Source organism: Pyrgilauda ruficollis, unplaced genomic scaffold (assembly GCF_017590135.1).
Source record: "Pyrgilauda ruficollis isolate IOZ18807 unplaced genomic scaffold, ASM1759013v1 scaffold15, whole genome shotgun sequence".
In the NCBI taxonomy this organism is placed as follows: domain Eukaryota; kingdom Metazoa; phylum Chordata; class Aves; order Passeriformes; family Passeridae; genus Pyrgilauda; species Pyrgilauda ruficollis.
Genome location: NW_024513654.1, coordinates 5117592 through 5137201, shown reverse-complemented (window position 1 = coordinate 5137201; position 19610 = coordinate 5117592). Strand labels below are relative to the sequence as shown.

At 41.3% G+C, this 19610-nt stretch overlaps 2 protein-coding genes across 3 annotated transcripts in view; one reads left to right on the top strand and one right to left on the bottom strand.

The window, feature by feature from the left end:
• The window catches only part of INPP5F (inositol polyphosphate-5-phosphatase F), a 39157-nt gene extending 34512 nt beyond the window's left edge, over nt 1-4645 (top strand). Inside the window, exons 19-21 of the mRNA XM_041461391.1 lie at nt 722-850; nt 1587-1674; nt 2127-4645. Of these exons, the coding sequence (XP_041317325.1) occupies nt 722-850; nt 1587-1674; nt 2127-3225 (1316 nt within the window). The 3' untranslated portion in view covers nt 3226-4645. The remainder of the gene's footprint in view (nt 1-721; nt 851-1586; nt 1675-2126) is intronic.
• A 1221-nt stretch (nt 4646-5866) lies between these two features.
• Nucleotides 5867-19610, bottom strand: part of LOC121350040 (minichromosome maintenance complex binding protein) — a 14727-nt gene continuing 983 nt past the window's right edge. For both annotated transcript variants that reach the window (XM_041461016.1, XM_041461015.1), the window contains exons 2-16: nt 19474-19559; nt 17769-17909; nt 17421-17462; nt 16861-16962; nt 16276-16405; nt 15506-15657; nt 14637-14737; nt 12680-12849; nt 11731-11854; nt 10490-10607; nt 9750-9915; nt 7831-7964; nt 7134-7298; nt 6542-6630; nt 5867-6288 (exon numbers count right to left, since the gene is read on the bottom strand). In XM_041461016.1, coding sequence (XP_041316950.1) covers nt 6162-6288; nt 6542-6630; nt 7134-7298; nt 7831-7964; nt 9750-9915; nt 10490-10607; nt 11731-11854; nt 12680-12849; nt 14637-14737; nt 15506-15657; nt 16276-16405; nt 16861-16962; nt 17421-17462; nt 17769-17843 — 1695 coding nt within the window. In that variant the 5' untranslated portion in view covers nt 17844-17909; nt 19474-19559 and the 3' untranslated portion in view covers nt 5867-6161. The remainder of the gene's footprint in view (nt 6289-6541; nt 6631-7133; nt 7299-7830; nt 7965-9749; nt 9916-10489; nt 10608-11730; nt 11855-12679; nt 12850-14636; nt 14738-15505; nt 15658-16275; nt 16406-16860; nt 16963-17420; nt 17463-17768; nt 17910-19473; nt 19560-19610) is intronic.

The window sequence follows — 19610 nt, the reverse complement described above, 5'->3', positions numbered from 1 at the left end:
GTAACACCTGCAGGTTAAATCCAGCATTTTGTGCTGGAAGCATGAAAGATGTGATGTCTTTGAATCATGAAAAAGGTGATCCAGCTGGGGAGAAGGGAGTGTGTGGCCTCCTGATGGAGTTCAATCCTCCATTACACAACACACAGAGATTTCATCATCTCCTGACTAACTTTCACTGCCTGTGCAATTTCTGAGCATTCAGGGGAAAGGTCTCCCTCACTTGTGTATTGTGGAGATTTGTATCCTGAGGCACAGAACAGAGTCCAACATCTACATCCACACCTCATTTAATGCTAGAGATTATGCAGTGCACTGAAGAGTTGAAGTACTGGTCTAAATCTTGAAATTTCAATTACATTCCCTTGATAAACTTATTAGTTTTCCCTTTAATCCTTGCAGGAGCATTCCCTAAAAAACCCACAGGATGCAAAAAATGTAAAACTTTTTTTTTCCTTCTATTTGAAAGGGTGACCTGCAATAAACAATCAGGCTGGATTGTAATAGACATACAGAGAGTCTAATTGCTTTTTGTAAGTTATTGATTGTTTAATTAATGTGAAAATCTTTCATTTAAAGTGTCAGTCCTGCTCTTATGAAAACATGAAGCATTTTAGGCTGAAAAAGACTGTCAGCACTTACATAGCCTTAGGTGCAGGCTCTGCAGTATCTCTTTCAGTGTTTTCTAAAGGTTTCTAAAGGTTTCTCCTGGTTTCTCTCTCAGGGCCTGAGCCTACTCTCTTTGGCAAACCCAAGTTCTCTTGCATGAGGCTGCATTACAAATACAAAGAAATGAGTGGATATTTTCACACTCTCAGGGCTGTGGCCCGCAGCCCAGAAGAAGATGGAAAAGGTTTGTATCCTATGAAGAAGTTTTGGACATAGAAGTGTATTCAGTGTTTTGGTGTTTCTCTAAAAAACACTTGTTCCATTGCTCTTAAAATTTAATCCTTCTTCAGAAATCACTCCAGTAAAATCCTGTTATGTGAAGTGGGAAAGCAATTTAAAAAAACTACTCAGATGTTACTGTTCTAATAGAAAGAAAAATAAGTTTCAGATACAGCTTTAAAGTAAGACATCTCTCTAGAACTAGAGTAATTTCCCTGTCCAGGTCTTTACTGCTCCGAAAACTTAAACAATTATGTTAAAATTAACTCCTAAAGAGGTAAAGAAATCAATTTCTTTGGTAAAATCAGTGTCTGGAAATGTTCTTGCTTGTTGTTTAACTAGATTAAACAGACACTAACAAGGGAAAAAATATCACTTCATACCTGGAGCACTGGGTTTTGTCAGCAAGGATTAGAATAAATAAAATTGCTTCTCTTCCTTCCCCAAATGAGCAGTGTGGCGGTGATTTGCTTCATGCTGAGTATTTAGGGCTGAAGGAGAGTTTATTCTTTAGGTTTGTTTTGTAAGCTTTAAATTAGAATTGCAGCTTGAAGGGCAAAACTGCTCTGCAGGGTAAAAGAAAAAAAGCAATAAAACTAAATAAAATTATGTTAAAATTAGACCTATTTCTTTGTAGATTGTGAAATATGGGCTTTTAAGGGTGTTTTTAAGGGTCTGACAGGCTGCTGCTTGGATTTCAGACACTCTTCAGTGCATTGCAGAAATGCTGAGAATCACAAAGCAAGCAATGGGAATGGATGTGCCCATTATTGAGAAGAAGCTGGAGAGGTGAGTACCTCAATGGTGTGACCCTTCTCTATCCCACCTTTGCTCTCAACTCAGCTTCTCCCTGAGTAGAAAGTGTAGCAAAAAAAACTTGTTCTTTTTTCAGGTATTGCAGACTGAATATTTGCTAAATCTGGCTACTGAGTATACACAAAGTCAGGGTTAAAAACGTGGAGAATTCAAATCCTTTTTCATCAAAAACTAAAGTGCCTGCAGAAACTGCCTTTTCCCCTTGTTTGGCTACTGTTCTGTATCAACCCTCCTTTGCTGGTTTGAGCTTGATTAGCTTATATGGGTACAATATTATTATGTAAAAAAAGGGATTAAATTTATTATTTATGTAAGAAAAGGTTAACTTAGGAACTGAAATGTCCATTTCTGTTACAGAAATAGACTGGAGGACAGTGTATACTTGGTGCTTTGATTGTACATTTAAGATCTTCTTCCTCTTCTAGGAGGAGCAGCAAACCTCATGAAGACATCATTGGCATTCGGTCTCAGAACAGAGGGTCCCTGGCCCAAGGCAAGAATTATTTACTGAGCAAGTTCTCCTCCCTCAATCAAAAAGTGAAACAAACCAAATCCAATGTAAACATCAGCAACCTTCGGAAGCTGGGCAGCTTTGCCAAACCCGAAATGAAAGTCAATTTTTTAAAGCCAAATTTGAAAGTGAATCTTTGGAAGTCAGACAGCAGCCTTGAAACTCTGGAGAATCCAGGGGTAGATCCGAAAGCCCCTAGCGAATCTGACACGGAAGGCTCAGACAATGACTCGTTCCACTCCGATGACTTCCTGAGCAGCTCCAAGTCGGACGAGGAGGCGCAGCTGGCGGGCTCCCTGGAGAGCCTCGGCCCCACGGACTACGTGCTGCCCAGCTGCGGCATCATCGCCTCGGCGCCGCGCCTGGGCAGCCGCTCGCAGTCCCTCAGCAGCACCGACACGAGCGTCAGCATCGCCGTGCCGGCCGAGGGCCAGGACGCTGCCGTGCCTGCTGCTGACAGCACAGAGCTGCAGTTTGCTAAGCCCGTGGATGTGTACTGCCAGAGGTTCGTGCAGGACGCCCAGAGCAAGGGCTGCCATGTGGTGGAGCCTGAGGCCGGTCCTCCGGAGCCCCGTCACGCGCCGACCCAAACCAGCAGGAGCGCGGCCAAGAAGGCAGAACCCAAGGCTGAAGCTGTTGCAGACATTCCTTCCAGGCCATCAAAGCTGGATGTTCAGTCTTCTGAGCCAAATCCTCAGCTCTTGGCTGTCGGTGGGCCTGACTTGAGTAAATCCCACAGGAGCCCGGGCTCTGGGAACCAGGAGCCAGGACTCCACACCACTCCTTCCCCCGCCGACGGCAGCAGCAGCAGGGCCGTGTCTCCATTTGCTAAAATCCGCAGCTCCATGGTCCAGGTTGCCAACATCACCCAGGCAGGATTGACTCAAGGGATTAATTTTGCTGTGGCAAAGGTCCAAAAGAGCCCTGCAGAACCAGAAGCTTTAAATGAAATCAAACAAAAAGAACTGAGAGAAATGTTTACGCAATGCCAGACACGAATAATTCAGATCTAGTTGCTCATTTGGGAAGTGTTCTTCTAGCTGTGGCTTCTAATAAAATAACACAATGACATCAGGACTATTGTGGCATGAACTGCTACTGGATACTGGGATTGATAACATTGTTTACAAGCAGTGAGAGATGCAAATGAATTTGGTTCTGACCAAGCTTCAGAATTCCCTCAGGCAGGTGAGACAGAACCTGTATAAACCATATTTAAACAGGTAGCTTAGACACTGGGATTCAATAAGCATGCTGTCTATCTTAGATGTGTTGCACAGTTATTTTTTTGAGACTAATTTTGTAGCTCCTCTGAATTATGTAGAAAGTATTTATACTCAAAGGATGATACTGCACTTCTCTGACCTTACTTACCTTGCACTACACCAGCAAAATAAAGTACCGGTAAATTACATTTTATTTATTTTTGGACTAGTATTTTTACTTGTTTTCAATGAAGTTCTAGATGCAGCTCTCTATGAATTGTGCCTCTACAATGGGAACCGATGTGTTTTTGTTGAATTTAAGTATGTTAACCACAAAGTAAGATTTCTTTGCTATCCTTTTCTTTCCAGACATCCTGGGACACTTTCATTACAGGTAAAGCTTAGAGACCCAATCTGAAACACCCACAATCCTGCAGTGCAAATTTCTTCTGTAGATTGGCTTTTTTCCTCACTTGAGATGAGGGGAAATGAAGCAAATGTCTTTGAATTGTCTTGCCCATGTTAAAGCAATTCCTTTTTTTTTTTTTTTTAATTTCAAACTCTGCTGATTTGCTCTAATTTTTTGTCTCTGTAAAGCGACACGAGCCAGATACCTGCCCATCAGGCACTGTGTCCCTCTGTGCTAGGATTTTCTTCAAGTATGAAAAATTATGCAAAATCCCAACTAACATCTAAAGCAGAAGGCCAGTGCACTGCTTTGTAAGATCAGGGTTGCATTAGAGCATAGCTGCCAGCATCTATTCAAGACCAAATTCCTGACCAGCTCCAGCTTTGCACCTACAGGGTGAAGCATCTGCTCATGCTGGGAACTGGATAAAAATTCCCCTTCGCTCTGTGTGTCAAAGGATTACACCTATTAAATCCTCCTTCCCAGGAATGCCTTGCCATGCCATTCCAGTCTAGGACATTGTCCAGAAGCTGCTGTGAAGCAGGACCTTCCTGTGCTGTGGTTTGTGACTGTAAGCACCCTGACAGACCCAGTGCCTCTGTCCTCGTCCCTGTACTGTAGATAGGCTGCACGTGGTGTCCCCACAACGTCGTGTCCTGGGCTAGGGTAGCTCTGTGTCTTAGGACTTGTACTGTGTCTGAAATCATTTATCACCTGAAACTTTGATAACCAGATTTGGTTTATTTATTTTATTAAAGTGATGTGGGTTTGGGTTTTTGTTCTTTTTTTGAGTGTCTATACTTGTGGCTATATTTAAAATTAAACTACTGCTGTATTTTGATGTGAGCAATATACATGAGATATTTTAATAAAAAAAGTGGAATCAAAAGATGGGTTTGATATGTGATGTTAAGGGATGTGGTATGTGATGTTAAGGGATGTGGGAGTGCAGGGCTTTGGGGGTTTCTTTCAAAGTTACTGGCACAATCCCCTGGTAGTCAAGGGACACAGCCATGACTGCAGCTCTTTATCCCCTTAGAAGTGCTACTTTTCTGGGCAACTTGTGCCAGGGCCTCACCACCCTCCCAGGAAGAACTTCATATTTTATCTAAATCTATCCTCTCTTGGTTTGAAGTCATCACCCCTTGTCCTGTCCCTCTCCAGTTCAGTGTCCTTCCAGCTTGGGAACCATCCCATCCCTGGCTATGAAATATTGGAGATGGCAATGGGCACAAAATGATCCCCTGAGGCAACCCTGCATTCCAGCCCAGCTGCCTTTTCAAAAGTGTTAATTTCCTTCCTCATTTGTTCAGTTGCTTCACAGTAATGCAGCACAAGTCAGATGAAACCATGAATATTCATTATTAGTGTTCAAAAAAAAATAAAAAGAAAAGAAATAAACTCTGAGTAATTTCAAACAGCACCAAACTTGGCTCAAGTTTAGGATAACACAAAAAATGTTTCTCATAATAAGTACTCATTATTGGTGTGAAGAGACAAAATATCCAGATTGGCTGTACAGCAAAAGCCCTCATGTCTGGAACAGGAAAATGCCATAAAAAAGGGGGTTCCCGTCCCTGTGATTTCAATCAGCAGAAAGCACTGAGTAAACCATTTAAACACCCTGCAGTACTGCCAAGGAAGAAAGTAAAGATGTGTTTTGTGTGAGCACAGAAGTATCACCCATTGTCCAGTCAACGTGGAGTTTTTTAACAAGCTCATTTTTTAGCAAGCTCAGGATAAAGCTCATTGGAGAAATTTGAGAAGTCATGGTTTGGTCTAAGCACAAGGCAAATATTTTTCATACCTGAGTTGGTCAAATCACTGCTTGGTACCACAGTGTGATATCATCACAAGGCTGCTGCTGCTGCTCTGAGTGTGACCTGCCCCAGCTCACAGAACAGCACAGAGTGAAGTCAGCACCTCCTCCAGCTGCAGCTGCTGGCCAGCTGAGAGCTCTGATCCTCACAATCAGCCAAGCAGAAATTAGAGCACGAATGTCCTCCAGAACAGAGCTTACCACTGCTATGTATGAAGGGCTCTGGCTTAAATTCTCTTATTAAAGGGAGTAAGTTTACACAACCTCAGTATTAAAGTTTAATATCAAACAATTTGCTCAATGTTACCAATTTTCCATTACAAAACAGGGTCCAAAAAAATTCCATAAAATATGTTTAGGTGGCTGAACAGAGTTAAGCGTGTTCAGACCGCAAGGGTAAATATCCATAACTTTTTGGTATAAATTACCTACAAAAACTGGTATAAACAATATTCCAATCTTAGTATGGGTTCCACCTAGGATTAGAGACATCTTCAGGGTGACATCCAGCAGGTGTTAAAGTTCATTGCCATTGACACATTTCTGCTGCTGCAGCCTGGCCTTGCGCAGTGCCTCCAGCTGCTTTGCTCTCAGCCACCTCTCCCTCGACAGCGTCGTCTGCCCCGCGCTGAGCGACAGGAACCTGGGGAGCACAAAGAGCCAGTCAGGAACAGCCCTGCAGCTGCTGCAACCCAGCACAGCTCAAACCCAGCTGTCTTCCAGGAGTAAGAAAGCATGGGATGAAAGTAGGAAGGGAATTCTTTGCCTAACTGAGAGGAGCAAGGCAGAGGAGATTCCATCTGGCTGGTCTGACACAGTTCAGCTGCAGACCAAGTGCTGGCTCACACTGCAGCTTGCTGGGAAGCCCTGAGTGGTGACAAGAGCACCACACCCACCTGGCCACCAGCAGCATTTTGTGCAGGTCATCGGCCGTGACACTCTCGGGGTTGTTCTTGCGCATTTCCACAAAGTCTTCCTCCACTGCCTGGAAAAACACAGCGTGGAATTATGGAGCAAACCAGATCTCCACGAGGAGATAAGCTTTTGAGGAGCTGAACACTCTAACAACCTTTAGATTTCAACATTTCAACTCACTGCTGCCCAGAAGTGAACCTGAGAAAAACCAAGTTACTTCTCATCTTTGAAAAGAACCCATTTAGATTTCAACGAACCCTTTAGATTTCAAGGTTTCAACTCATTGCTATCCAGAAGTGAACCTGAGAAAAACCAGGCTACTTCTCATCTTTGAAAAGAACCCATTTTCAAAATGAGTGTTAGAAAGCAGGTTACATGTGCTGTTCCTTACCTGTAATAAATTCAGTATATACTTTACAAACCCTTGAAGGCACAGTCAGGTGTGAAAACGCTTCTGTTTGGGTTTTGTTATACTTAAAGAAGAATCACTGACAGGGCAAGTACAGCAACTGTCTACTAAGGTGCTTTCTATCCAAATACACCATTGAAAACATATGAGGGAAGTGATCCTACCTTGGTCACCTCATCAGATATACTGTAGTCCAGCAGCCTCAACAAACTCAGGTAAATTCGGAATTTGTTCAGCACGGAGGGCAGCACTGCAGTGAGGAGGCTGCTCATGTACTCTTCCATGTTCGGGGGAATTATCTGCGGCTGTAAGTGGACTTGGCAATCTGACTGAAAGAGAAAATCACATTTCATCTCTTTTCACATCCCACTATTGTCTATTCCAAGACTAATTTACTCTCAAAAGCAGCAGAAGTCACTGTTTCCCAGAACTAAGGTAAGACAATTCTTGAAACATTGTCCAGCTCATATTTTGAACAGCTCCTGATTCAAGCAGGAGAGCCAAGGCTCAGCAGACAAGGCTGGCATGTCAGAGAGCAGATGTCTGCAAGCTCAGGCTACTGCAGGGGCAATGCCACATCTGTGCCCATCATCTCAGAACCCACCATGCCCGAGGGAGGCTTGGAGAGCTTTACCCATCCCTGGCTCCTTCACCACCTCACCATCCCTGTTCAGAAAGGAGGAGGGAAGCTCCATCTCTGTGTTTTCCGGCCACGAGGGAGAAGGCAGCAGCTACTGCCAGTGTCACACCCTCCCTGGTCACAAGACACGTTTCCTGTCCCCACTTGTCCCTGGCAGGGCCTGCTGTGGCAGCAGCTGCCAGCTGCAGCTCCCCAGCAGAACCTGGAAGCCCTTCCCATACCGGCAGGAGCGAGCGGCCCTCGGAAGTGATCAGAACATTAATGTTGCATGGGAATTCCATCCGGTGGTAATTGAAGTCATAATCCACCTTCTGCCAAGTGATCAGGTTACCCAGGGCTGTCACATTATGGACACCTGCAAGAGCAACAACAAATTCCCTGAGCACAGGACCAAAACAAATGTCAGCTCTGATTTTTGTTTGCCGTCGGTCTTTGAGGAGCAGCAAACAGAAGGATTCCTGCAATCGTCCTGTTCCTTCCTGTGTTTGAGGTGTCTTCCAGACAGAGATAACCACTTCTTAACGTGAATCCAAATTAAGAATTCTTGATTTCAGGCCTAAACTTTGTCTGGCTTAGTACATGAGTCTTCATGTACTCATGCCTTCATTGGCCCTACAAAGCCAGGTATCTATTCAGAGAGAAAAACCAAAAAAGAAATCTCTCCCCAAAAGAAGAAAAATGCTACCAATTTAATGTTGCCAAATTTTTTAATAGTACTCACTTGCCTTACCTGGAATTAAATTATTTAAAATATAAAATGTTAAAATTGACATATTAACTGGTTGACTCTTGGAATTCTCTCTTTGAAATACCAACATGTATCTGACAAACTGAATTTCTCTTCAGCAGTTACTGCATCAAATGACAATACTACTGTTATGGTTTTGCCTTTAAATACTTAGTAACAATTTAGTACATTGTAAATAAAGGCAAGGTTAGCAAACAAAGGCAAATGTAATATTGGGGTTGACTTCTGGGACATTTTTCCATTTGAAATTTCTAAGCTGTAGCTTGCAGGAGTTCCAAACCAACTACTACATCTGAAGACACTCTTCTCTAGGATTAAATTTTGCTCCCAGCAATGCTGTATGAAATGAAAAATTTTTACTCTAAATTCAGTAGAAAACAGTATCACATCAGCAAAAAAAAAAAAAAATTTACCAAGTCTTTTTTATCTGCAACTTCTAATATCTAAAATACTGTTTTTTCACTAAATGCTGAATATTTTTAGACATTACAGACAGACATTTTAGAAAACCTATAAACCAGCACAGCAAGAGTTCTCTCTAAATGGGAGTTGATAATATTTTAACTGGTTTTTTTTGCAAACAGACAATACAGAGCTTGTTACTCATTTTACTATTTTATCAAAATTTTGTAGCTTTACTAAAGCTGAGTAGCAAAAAATACTGAAAACTCAAAAGCAATTGAATAACTTCAATTAGCAACTTTTAAGAGCAGTAATTAAAAAAACCAAAGCAGCTCTATCAAGACCACATTTTTATTTTAAAATTCAATTACTTGCAGTGATTTCCTGTTGTTGTTTCATAGAATGTCCTGAGTTGGAAGGGACCCATAAGGATCTTTGGGCCCTGCACAGGACAGCCCCAGGACTCAAAGACATCTGTACTGTGCATTCTCCAGGTACTGAGCTTTTAATGCAACTCAGCTCTTTTATGGGAGTTATAACTAAATTAATTTCTAAATCTCTGCTGAAAGCATGCTACACAGTGCTACGTCAGCTTGTAAGATAGAATCCCCACTATTTTTAACACAGTAATAGCAATCTTTTTTCTCCAGTTTTTAGCTGTGTTCTCAGAGATGGTTTCCAGATACACAGTAAAAATATAGAGCATAAGGCATCAGCATATGCTTTGCCCACTTCATGCACTATCACAGGAAACTGAAAGGCCACTCCAATGAATCAGAGTTATTTTGGTAATACAGAATTCTCCCAATTTGTCTTAAGTTAGTTGAGAAGGCTGCAGGAAGCTGCTTCAAAGCAATGAAATAGGATGCAGAAACCACAAACAGTTTTGCAATAGACCCCTTATCAGCAGGACACGATTATCACCACTGTCTTAAAACACAGCAGCTTTCAACCTCCCAGCTGAGACTGCAGACACCAAAAGCTGTGTACCTGCTGTGTCCAGCTGTCCCTGCTCCAGCTGGGTCTCATCTATGACCAGGGAGGTGCTGCTGGCCAGCTGCAGCAGCCCGCTGACCAGGCGATTGGCCGCGTAGTCCTTGTGAGGGATGAAGCGCGAGTGGTTCATGCTCTCGATGCTCATCCGGAGGTGGTAGGACTGCAACGAGAAAAGCCATCAGCACCTGGCTGTCCTCCAGCCTCCCCAGGGAATGCTGGGAACCTGCACAGCAAAGCAAAACTTGTCACTGCAACACAAATCCCAAATATCCAAATGCTGTGTATTTCAAAATTTCCCAAAGGAAACTACTGCTATTAGGAATTCCTATCACTGTTCTGCACATCTGGATGAGCACAGTAATAAATTATTTATTGCAGCAATACTGTTAAGTGTGGCCCCAAATTGAATTACTATGGCTTTTCTGCAGAGCAGTATCCACAAACTTCATTAAACCCTAATGACACCGTCATTAAATGACCCAAATGTCTAAATGTATCAATCCAGAAGGACCAAATAAAGCATGCAGCATCTGCCTATCAGTTCAATACCTCTGAGGAGAGGCTTTCATTCCATATTCATCCTAGATGATGAGGCACAAAGATTTCACCATGCAGGCCAGCCCCATCTCTATTGTTACCTGCTCTCTACATGGGGAGCAGGAGAGCATTTCAGCCTGCCTTGGCCAGGCTGCATCAGTGAGAACAGCCCCCAGCCCTGCCCAGGCAATGCTTACTGCTGGCACCAGCTGCTGGATGAGGCGGTACAGGTGCTCCGTGAAGGCGCTGTTCCGGGGACAGCCGCTCAGGTTGACGGTGAATTTTCCCAGAGGAAGCACATCCCGTCTGCCATAGCTGCACCAAAAGCAGCACAGGTTAGGCAAACACCTGGCTAACACTGGGTACAGGTGGCATTCAGCTGGAGCATTGTGTGGTGTCTCTGACAGCCAGCAGGATTTCAGAACACATACACACACACCCACACCAGAATCAGCCAGCTCCTCTGCTTTCCTTCTGCAGTGCCCAAGGAGCTGAGCCAGGCTGAAGCTGCTCCTCGCAGCACCACACAAAAACAGTAATTTGGCACCCTGCAATGGCCTTCCAAACATTCTGTTCTCCCTGTACTCTGTTGTTATTCAGTGAACACATTTCATTCTTTTCCTTTCTGCTGCTCAATTTCAACTTCCCTCCTTATCACACTTGTTCATCTCCTTTACCTGCCCTCAGCTTTCCTCTCCCTCTTCTCACTGTGTATCTTCTCCCCCATCCTTGACAACTCTCAACCTTTTTGTGATACCAGCTAAGAGAGAAAATACATTCTAGGCTAAGTGTTGGAACATTCACAGTCCCACTAAAAAGAATAAAAACATCTAATTTTGATTTTGAAGACTAAAATGACTAAATTTGGGCCTGACAACTATGATGTCTGAAGTCTCACACTTAAGATTTTAATGAGTCAAAGGATGCTGTTCTTTCACCCAGAGATAGTTTAAATCAACATAAGAATAAATTTCTATCCCATGCTAAATAGGTCACTTGAACTTACCATTAAACAGGTTTACATTTAATTAAATAAATTCCCAGAATGTACCTAAGCAATAATTCCTGCAGTTAGGAAATGCTGTCTTTGGGAAGTCAGTGGCATGTCCTACTCATTAGAAGAAGCCAGAGGCAGAAAGATGTTTTCATACCTCTGTTTAAAAGCGTCTTGGAGATTTTGTCAGCTCTCAAAGCAGCACTGAAAGTATACACTGCCATAAAGCTGGTCTTTTATTAATATTAACTGTTATTTCAGACACTGAAATCTGCCTTTGTGTGTATTGTGACTGGACAACTCTGCCTGGATAAAGTACTACTGAAATAAGCATTATTTAAGCTATTTCTGCCGTTTATTTGCAGACTGGTGAAGAACCCCATAGAAGGAGATTTCCTTTAAATGATAAATACATAAATTCTCAGCACACATGTAAATACTTACACTGTAGAAATGAGATGCAGTATCAGGTATTCAGCAGCCAAACTGTCTCCCAAGAGGGCATGGGTGAGGAATCCCAGCAACTCTGCTCTCACTGGTGACAGCTCAGACATGAAATTAGAAACAACTGGCAAAAGAGCAGAGGACAAATGTCAGAAAATGTTCTTGTTTCTCACCCTCTTCCCTCTATATAAATTTGACCTTCTGTCACAGATTGATGAAGAAAAAAGTTTATTCCAAAGCAGTCTAAGAGAAATAAACAAATGCTCACTGGTTTTTTCAGCTGGCTTTGGATAACCTGAGTCACTCAACATTTCCTTGGAAATTATTTTTTAAAAAGATTAGATATTGTGTAATGCATTTGCAGCAGGGTATAAAGTGTAGAGCCAAATTTCTAAAATCCGTAGCTGCTCCATTTTATATTAAAGGCAGAAAAACCTCTTATATATTGCTCAGAACAAGCAATACAAGGCACTCAGGGAAAAAAGTTATAAATATCAGAGATCTGCATGCAATAATTCAGTGAAAAAAATAACAGTAAACAAGGAATAGCACAGTTGCTTAAAAGCAGCATTGTCGTATTTTGTGCACAGTATTAGGAGTCTCTATATTATCAGTATGTTTTTTATTTCCAGTATCACACTAAATTGGAAATCTAATTTTCCAGTAATTCACAACTCCATTTGAAAGCAAATCAAATCTTATGGCTGAACAACTTGGTAAAATCCTTGGGCACGTAGAATGCAAAACCAAATTCCACATAAATCACTTTTATTTCAGCCAAATAAAAACATAAACATCACATAAACCCAAACATCTGCATCCTGCGCAGCACTGCACGGTTTTTCCATGTAACAAGATTTAAATTCAAACCCTGCTGCTGGGTTCAGGCATGTGCCTCCGAGTGAGGCAGTATTTGCTCAGATGTCCTGGAAAGTGCCCAGACACTCACAGGTTTTGCTCTCCTCTTCGTTAAGGCAGGCAGGCAGCAAGGGGTTAATGTGTTGCAACTTGTGTGCCAAAATCACGTGGATCCTGGGCACTAAGGAGGCCGGGGGGCTGTGCACTCTCTGCTCCTCGGCAGTGTCCATGCACTCCATGGGATCCAGGGTGGAGCTGTCCCTGGGGAGAGGGCACAGCACAGCTGGACTCAGAAACATCCCAGGGGAATTTCTCTCCCTCTGAGCCACAGCAGCTGGAACCAGGCCAAGAACAGAGGAACAAACAACACCCGCTCCCAGCTCCTGGTAGCTCCTCCCACACTCAAACCACCTTCTTCAGGATCTTTATAAACGCCACAAATACTGAATCACAATTACAAAATTACATATTAACACCAAGGCAGGCTTGACCCAAAATATCTGGATTCTATTATTTTCAGAAAATAATCTAGCCATATTTTTCTGAAGAAAAAAACAAACAACTCAACAAAAAACCCTCAAAACCAAACCCCACAAACAAAATCACATTTATTATTTGCTGCACCATTTAATAGGCTTCATGTAGCTTCAAGTAAAATATTCCACACTGCTCTGTCCAGCCTGTACTGAAGTCTAAACAGCAGCTTTTAAAAAAATAAGGTAATTTATTACATTTGTCTCTGCAAGCACGTGTGGGATTTTCATATCCCACCAGGTTCTGGAGCCTGACAAGATCTTCTAGGCAGTCACATCACATCTCTATCACTGGCTGAGTAAAAGAACTGTGAATAAATAAATCCTAACGTACCTCTGCTGGAACCTGGAGGTATTACCTCTTAATTTAAGAGCTCAGATACACAAGCTTTGCTCTCCCTGAAGATGCCTTACAAAATTTCTTCCAGGTGTTTGTCATTTTCCATTTTCATTTTTAGAAAGTAAAATCCCTAAAGTGACTCTATCAGATGACAGTAAAGTTTAGCACAAATTTCATCTTCTTGTACTGGTTTTAAAAACTGTCAGGCTTTATTACTTCAAAGCCACTTAAGCAGTTCATCCACACACTATCCACTCTTCCCACTAAAAGAGATTTCTTTTGTTTGTATTCAAAACGTTGATAAATGCCACCATTTTGTCTTCTTGTTACAGAATGACACAGGAAAAAACCCACAAGCACCTGTGACAGAGCAACTGAAACTGAGCTGTCAGTCTGGGATTAGCTGTCACACAGATGATAAAAAGCAGCTGACCAGGCTGAGGTAATTTTTAAGAAGTTGGCACTATAAAGGATTCACATTGCATTCTGGGTATCCTACTTGCCAGACAGATGAACAAACTCACCAAGAGAAATGATTCAGAGTGCACTGGTTCAAGACATTAGCAGTATTTATGTCAGATTTTGGTCAAGAGTTTTATTTTCAAAATTGACTTCTTGCATCCTAAATGATTTTGTATTTTGTCAGGCAAGGAATTGCAGAACAGCAGGTGAAATGGGAAGTTTCTATCAGTGGATTAAGAAGATGAAATACCTTAATTAATCAACCAATTTTTTACTCATTTTGGGCACTATCACTCTACATGTAAACTTTTTTTTTAGATTCTTCAGAAATGTTTACATTTCTGGTAACAACTTCCATGGACTTAGAAATCACCTCAAAGGACATGCATAATTTTAAAGCTTCCTTGAAAGATTTGTTCACTATTCACTCACTGAAAGTTTAGTAGACTTCAAAGAGTACAAAACATTTAGCTATAGAAGCATTTTCTGCTTTACAGACTGTACAACAACCTAAAAAAAGATGCACTGGGTATCCAAGGATATGGATGTACTAGAGCACACTGGACTTCAGTTTCCAGGATGCTGGATGTAACACGTTCCTCATCAAGCTATTTTAAAGCAACAAAATTCACTTCTTAAGCATAATTATCGTGTACTTACACATTTCTTGTCTGCTCACTGCAATAAAAACCTGCTTTTCAGGGCAGCCTTACCTCTCTTCACTGTTCACTATACTCAGCACCGGGTCCACAGACAGAACACCAAACACCTCCAGCACATCATTGACTTTGAAGCTCTCCCAGCCCTCATAGACCTGCCCCAAAGAGAAAATAAAACATAAAATGCTGAGGTAGATGTGCCAGATGCAGGACAGCAGAAAAACTGTCAGACAAAGGAAATTCAGGAGCCTCAACTGTGGCCTGAGAACAGCCTGGGGGAAGAGGTCTCCCCTTGCCCTCAGTGTCAGTAAGCTTACACTGGAAAAGGGAGTTGTCAGGATGTTGACAGGAATTTTATGATTCCATGCTTTTTCTATTGGCATTCTTGGCCACATAAGTGTAAACAATTGTATTCTACAAGAATACAAACAATTGTATCCATCAAGATTTGCTGAATAACAGAGAAGTCAATTCAGCAACAGCAGAGAAATTTTGTGTAAAGTTTCATAGTAATATAACATAGCAGTGAATCCAGGACTATTTCTAATTCAATACACAAATGTGTAGTTTATTGGTTTTTCAGCTTGGTTTTTCACAGCTGTTTTTCAATTAGAGGAAATATCCTCAAAGAAAAATACCAGGGCTCAATACCAGCTGCACCCTCAAGCATTCCAATACTGGAATCTTTAAGTAAGTGGGGTGAGAAGGTGCAAGCTCTAATAAATGCTGCTGAAGGATTCCAGCAATTCAAATGCAGCACTCAAGAAGAGAAACACTGTGTTTGTGAAGAGAAAGAATGTAATTATCTCTAGAAACAAAAGTCTGGAGTTGAGACACAATTTCTTGCCTACAAACTAGCGCAAGGCTGATTCTGTCTAGCTCACAGAGAGCACAGCCCTGCTCGTCACCTCTCCATCTCTCACCTTTACAAGACATGCTGGTCCCTTCTCTCCTGGCAAGGGGAAATTTAGGTCAAGTGGAGGGGAGCAGTTGGGAGAAATGACATGATGACCTGCAGAAGCTTCTGTTTCTAATCTCTTTGGCTCCACACACCCATGGATATCACCTCCACTGCCTGAAAAAACAGGATTTGCAGGCTTTTTAAACAGAAATGCAGAACTGAACAACTTTCTTCAGTGAGCAACACAGAATAAAACTAATTTAACAAGACATCTGAGACAAGAATATTTAATAATGCAATATACTTGACAGAATATACTCTTAATATGAGAAGTCTCAGAAGTACATACTTTATGTAATCAAGTTAAGTGTGAGAGAGAGTACTGGCAAAGATCTACGTGTCTTGGAAATCCAAACATGGCCAGAAATCTATTTTGAAAATGCAATGTTTAAACCAGGGGAATGATTTTTTTTCCCCTACAGTCCATAGAATTACAAAAGTAATATTTTCCTGCACTTCATGTTCAAAAAAAACAGGTCAGAATATACATAAAACCCAGTTTATATTAAAAATCTCTGTAGATTGTCAGCAAGTCATACAACACACATTATGCTATAGGCTCTCCCACACTCCTTCACACCAAACCGCTGACTTCAACAAAGCCTCCAAATCCTAAAGGCTGCAACAACAAGAACAATGAAATCAGCTGCCAATATTTCAGTTTTTAGCAATGAATTTTTGCCAAATCCTGGAAAGATATCAGAACAACCATTCACCACCAGCAACTCTTACCCATGTGCTGCTCCTTCTGCTTGGAGGGATGCAGATCCATGTCCTCATCCTCCTCATAGCTCCTCTTGTGGCGACTGGGGGTGTAGGAGGTGGAGGGGCTCACTCGGGCCTGGCTGGCACTGATGTAGGCGTGGGATCAAGGGTTAAGGAAGGCACACACTGAGCAGGGAAAACTCAACCACACTAAGGTTTAGCTGTTGGTTTTTTTAAACAAAATCCTAATCTTAACCTGCGCAGCTTCATGTGTTTTATAGGAGAGGCTCACTGTGTAGGTGTCCTGCTGTAGAAAATGCCAGTGGCTCAACTGAAGTTTCCCTTTTCCTAAGCATTTGCAACTAGAAATTAACAGAAATTTTCAAGACTCTCCCAAGCAAAAATGCCCACTAAATCAAAACAAATGCTCCTAAATTAATTTACATTCTCTTTGTGCATATTGCACATCATCAACTTTTTTTTTCCTCTTTCTACACCTGTCACCTCTTCAGATTCACTAAAAGAAAAAAAAAAGTTATCTCCTTAAATCTAATTAATTAGCTGGTGACCACTGATTGTATAACAAAATACTGGCTCAGTCAAAAAAGATATTTCCTTCACCCATGCTGATTCACCAGGCACTGGAACACAGTAGAAAGTCTGTCTCTCCAAGGTGACTGTTTGTGTGGAGTTCAAATCAATTTCCTGCTGAGGCTGGAATCCCAAGAGAAATTTTGTTAAAAAACTGATTACAGTTTGTTTTCTTTTTTTAAACTAACACCACAGATTCAGTTACTCAGCCAGAAGTTACAATTAACATGTAAGACTACATAACTCAGGAAAAAGTGGATATACAATGTTTTGATTCAAACTGCACTGCACTACTAAAAGTAACTGTTTTCCATAGCAGACAGTTTCAAGATCATGCGCATTCCCCCCTCCACTCAACCAAAACAAATTTTAAATACAACAGAAACAGCTGGAAGCCTGCTGAAATTAGAATGCCAGTGAGCAGTTATGAATACTCTGCTTTCCAAACCAAAGATTAACTTTGTATTTAGAGTATCTTCAGGAATCCATTTCCAAGTACCAAAGAAGCTCTGTCACACATAAAACTACAACTTTCCATTCCAATATTTCTTCTCTAAGTTTGTATAATTTATATAACTTACCCCACATTCTGCCACATCTCTGTATTTACCAAAATGCAAAACCTGTCAAGAGGGAAAAGGCAATGCAATCATTCTGTTTTTGAAAGCATCCTTAACACGAATCACACCAAAATCAGTGAAGCCCAAAGTCCCTCACAGACATCCTGCCAAACCTTTCATCATTTCAACATTTTCTATTCCTCCACAGAAATGTAACAGGTTATGTTTTACTGATGCCACTTGAGCTGAACACAGTTACTATCAGTGTCCACACTTCATAGGTTTAACTCACAAACTAGACAAATACAAGGACCAGAACGAGTAAAATGACAAACATTTGCTAAAACAGTAACTCAGTATTTCACTTACGCGTGCATTTGTGTTTGGGTCAACTGTTTCATACACTCCCATGTAAAACTCAGGATCAAACATATCTTGAACCATGCAGCGAAATTTCACTAAGCTGTTGGGTTTTAGGTAATGTACAGGAACATCATTCAGTGATGGGACCTGTGAAAAAGCAGATTGTTCTATACAACTGGTATATACTGAGCAGTGCCCTGAAGTGAGCCAAAAGCAGCACAAAAACTTAATTTTCTGACCATCCAGTATATCCTCCTCCTCAAACCCCTGTATTCATAGCACACTTAATATTTTCTGAGTGCATCTCCCATCCTAATTTAAGCAGTAACAAAGTGTATCTAACTCAACATCTTCCAGCAATGGCTGTTACAGATAATTGTTACAATTCTCAGGCACTTAACAGTTCCCAAATTCTTCCAGTCCCAATCACTGGACTATGAAAGAAGTGGTTATAGGTCACTGGAACTGCATGAAAACTTTACAACATTTGAAACCAACTTTTAAATTTAGAATTATTGCAGCTGCAGGATTAAACAGAATTTATTATTTATCTTATTTCTACTTAACAGCACTTCCACCATGTGCTATATACCAGCAGTACTAAAGCAATTTGCATGCACAATTTCTTATAACAAAAGGTCCTGAAAAACCTGTATGTTAATTTCCAAGTCAACACTGGGGAAGTCTTTTCCACACAGTTTTACATGACAATGGGAAAATAGAAAGAAAAAAAAAATCAATGCCTAAGCACATGGTATAACTTCAAAGAACTTGCAATATGAATAGGGTTTTCTAAATCTGAAGAGAAAATATTTGTTGAAAAAGCACACATCCAACATTAAAATGCAACAAAAACCATAAGTGGCCTTATAGGAAGTGGCATTTTAACAAAAGTGTATCCCCTCCTGTTTTTTTTGAGTAAGAAAATATGACTTCAATTCCTTCTGATGTTGTAAATTTGACTCAATTTTGCCATCAATGCTTTGATTTAGGCAACCATTTAATACCAAATACAGAATATTTTCACAGAGAAAGAAAAAGAATTTTCACCTGTTTTTAGTGACAGGTAGAACACATTTGATCTGAAAGCTTTTAATCCCCTTATCAGTCCCATTATGTCATTTCTGCTACAGCCTTTTAGAAAAGCATCAGCTTTTGAACTCAACTGTGCACACTTTATTTTTAAAACCTAAAGCACAGCTTCCCTGCTAAACTGCACAAACCAGGCCTGACCCAGCTCAGTTTTAGTAGGAAAAGTGTTTTTTCCTTAAAACCTGAAGGTCCAGGCAACTATTTATTCAACCCACACAAGTTTGCAGCATTGTGATAAAAGCTCCTGGGAGAAGAGGTTTATAACCAGCAGCCTGTGGTGCACAGTGAGGACTCACACTTCCCCAAAAATGACAATATTTGTAATCTCATGCCATCTACTGACTGTGCTACAGAGTGGCAGCAGCCAGCAGCGATGGCCTGGGGGAAGGAGGGTGCTGAAGGCAAGGGGATGGACGGGCTGGGATTTCACATCCTGGCTTTGCACTCAGGTTAAGGCAGCCGAGGTGCAAATTCCACATCCCAAAGCCTGGGACTGAAATTCAGCTGCACACTTATCATGAAAAGGCAGGACTTATCAAAAGCAAGCCACTGCAATAAAGTGTAAAAAATAACAAAGCTTAAGAAAAAGTGTAACTCGAAAAGAATAAAATATTCTTACCCAGTTAGTAGCATTGTTTTCTTTTAATTTCTCCTTGAAGTATTCGGTTACCTTCTTCTCCCAGTCAGAGTTGGGAGCATTTTGGGCTACAAAAAAACAACATATCGATGTGCCCATTACCACCACATCAGAGACTT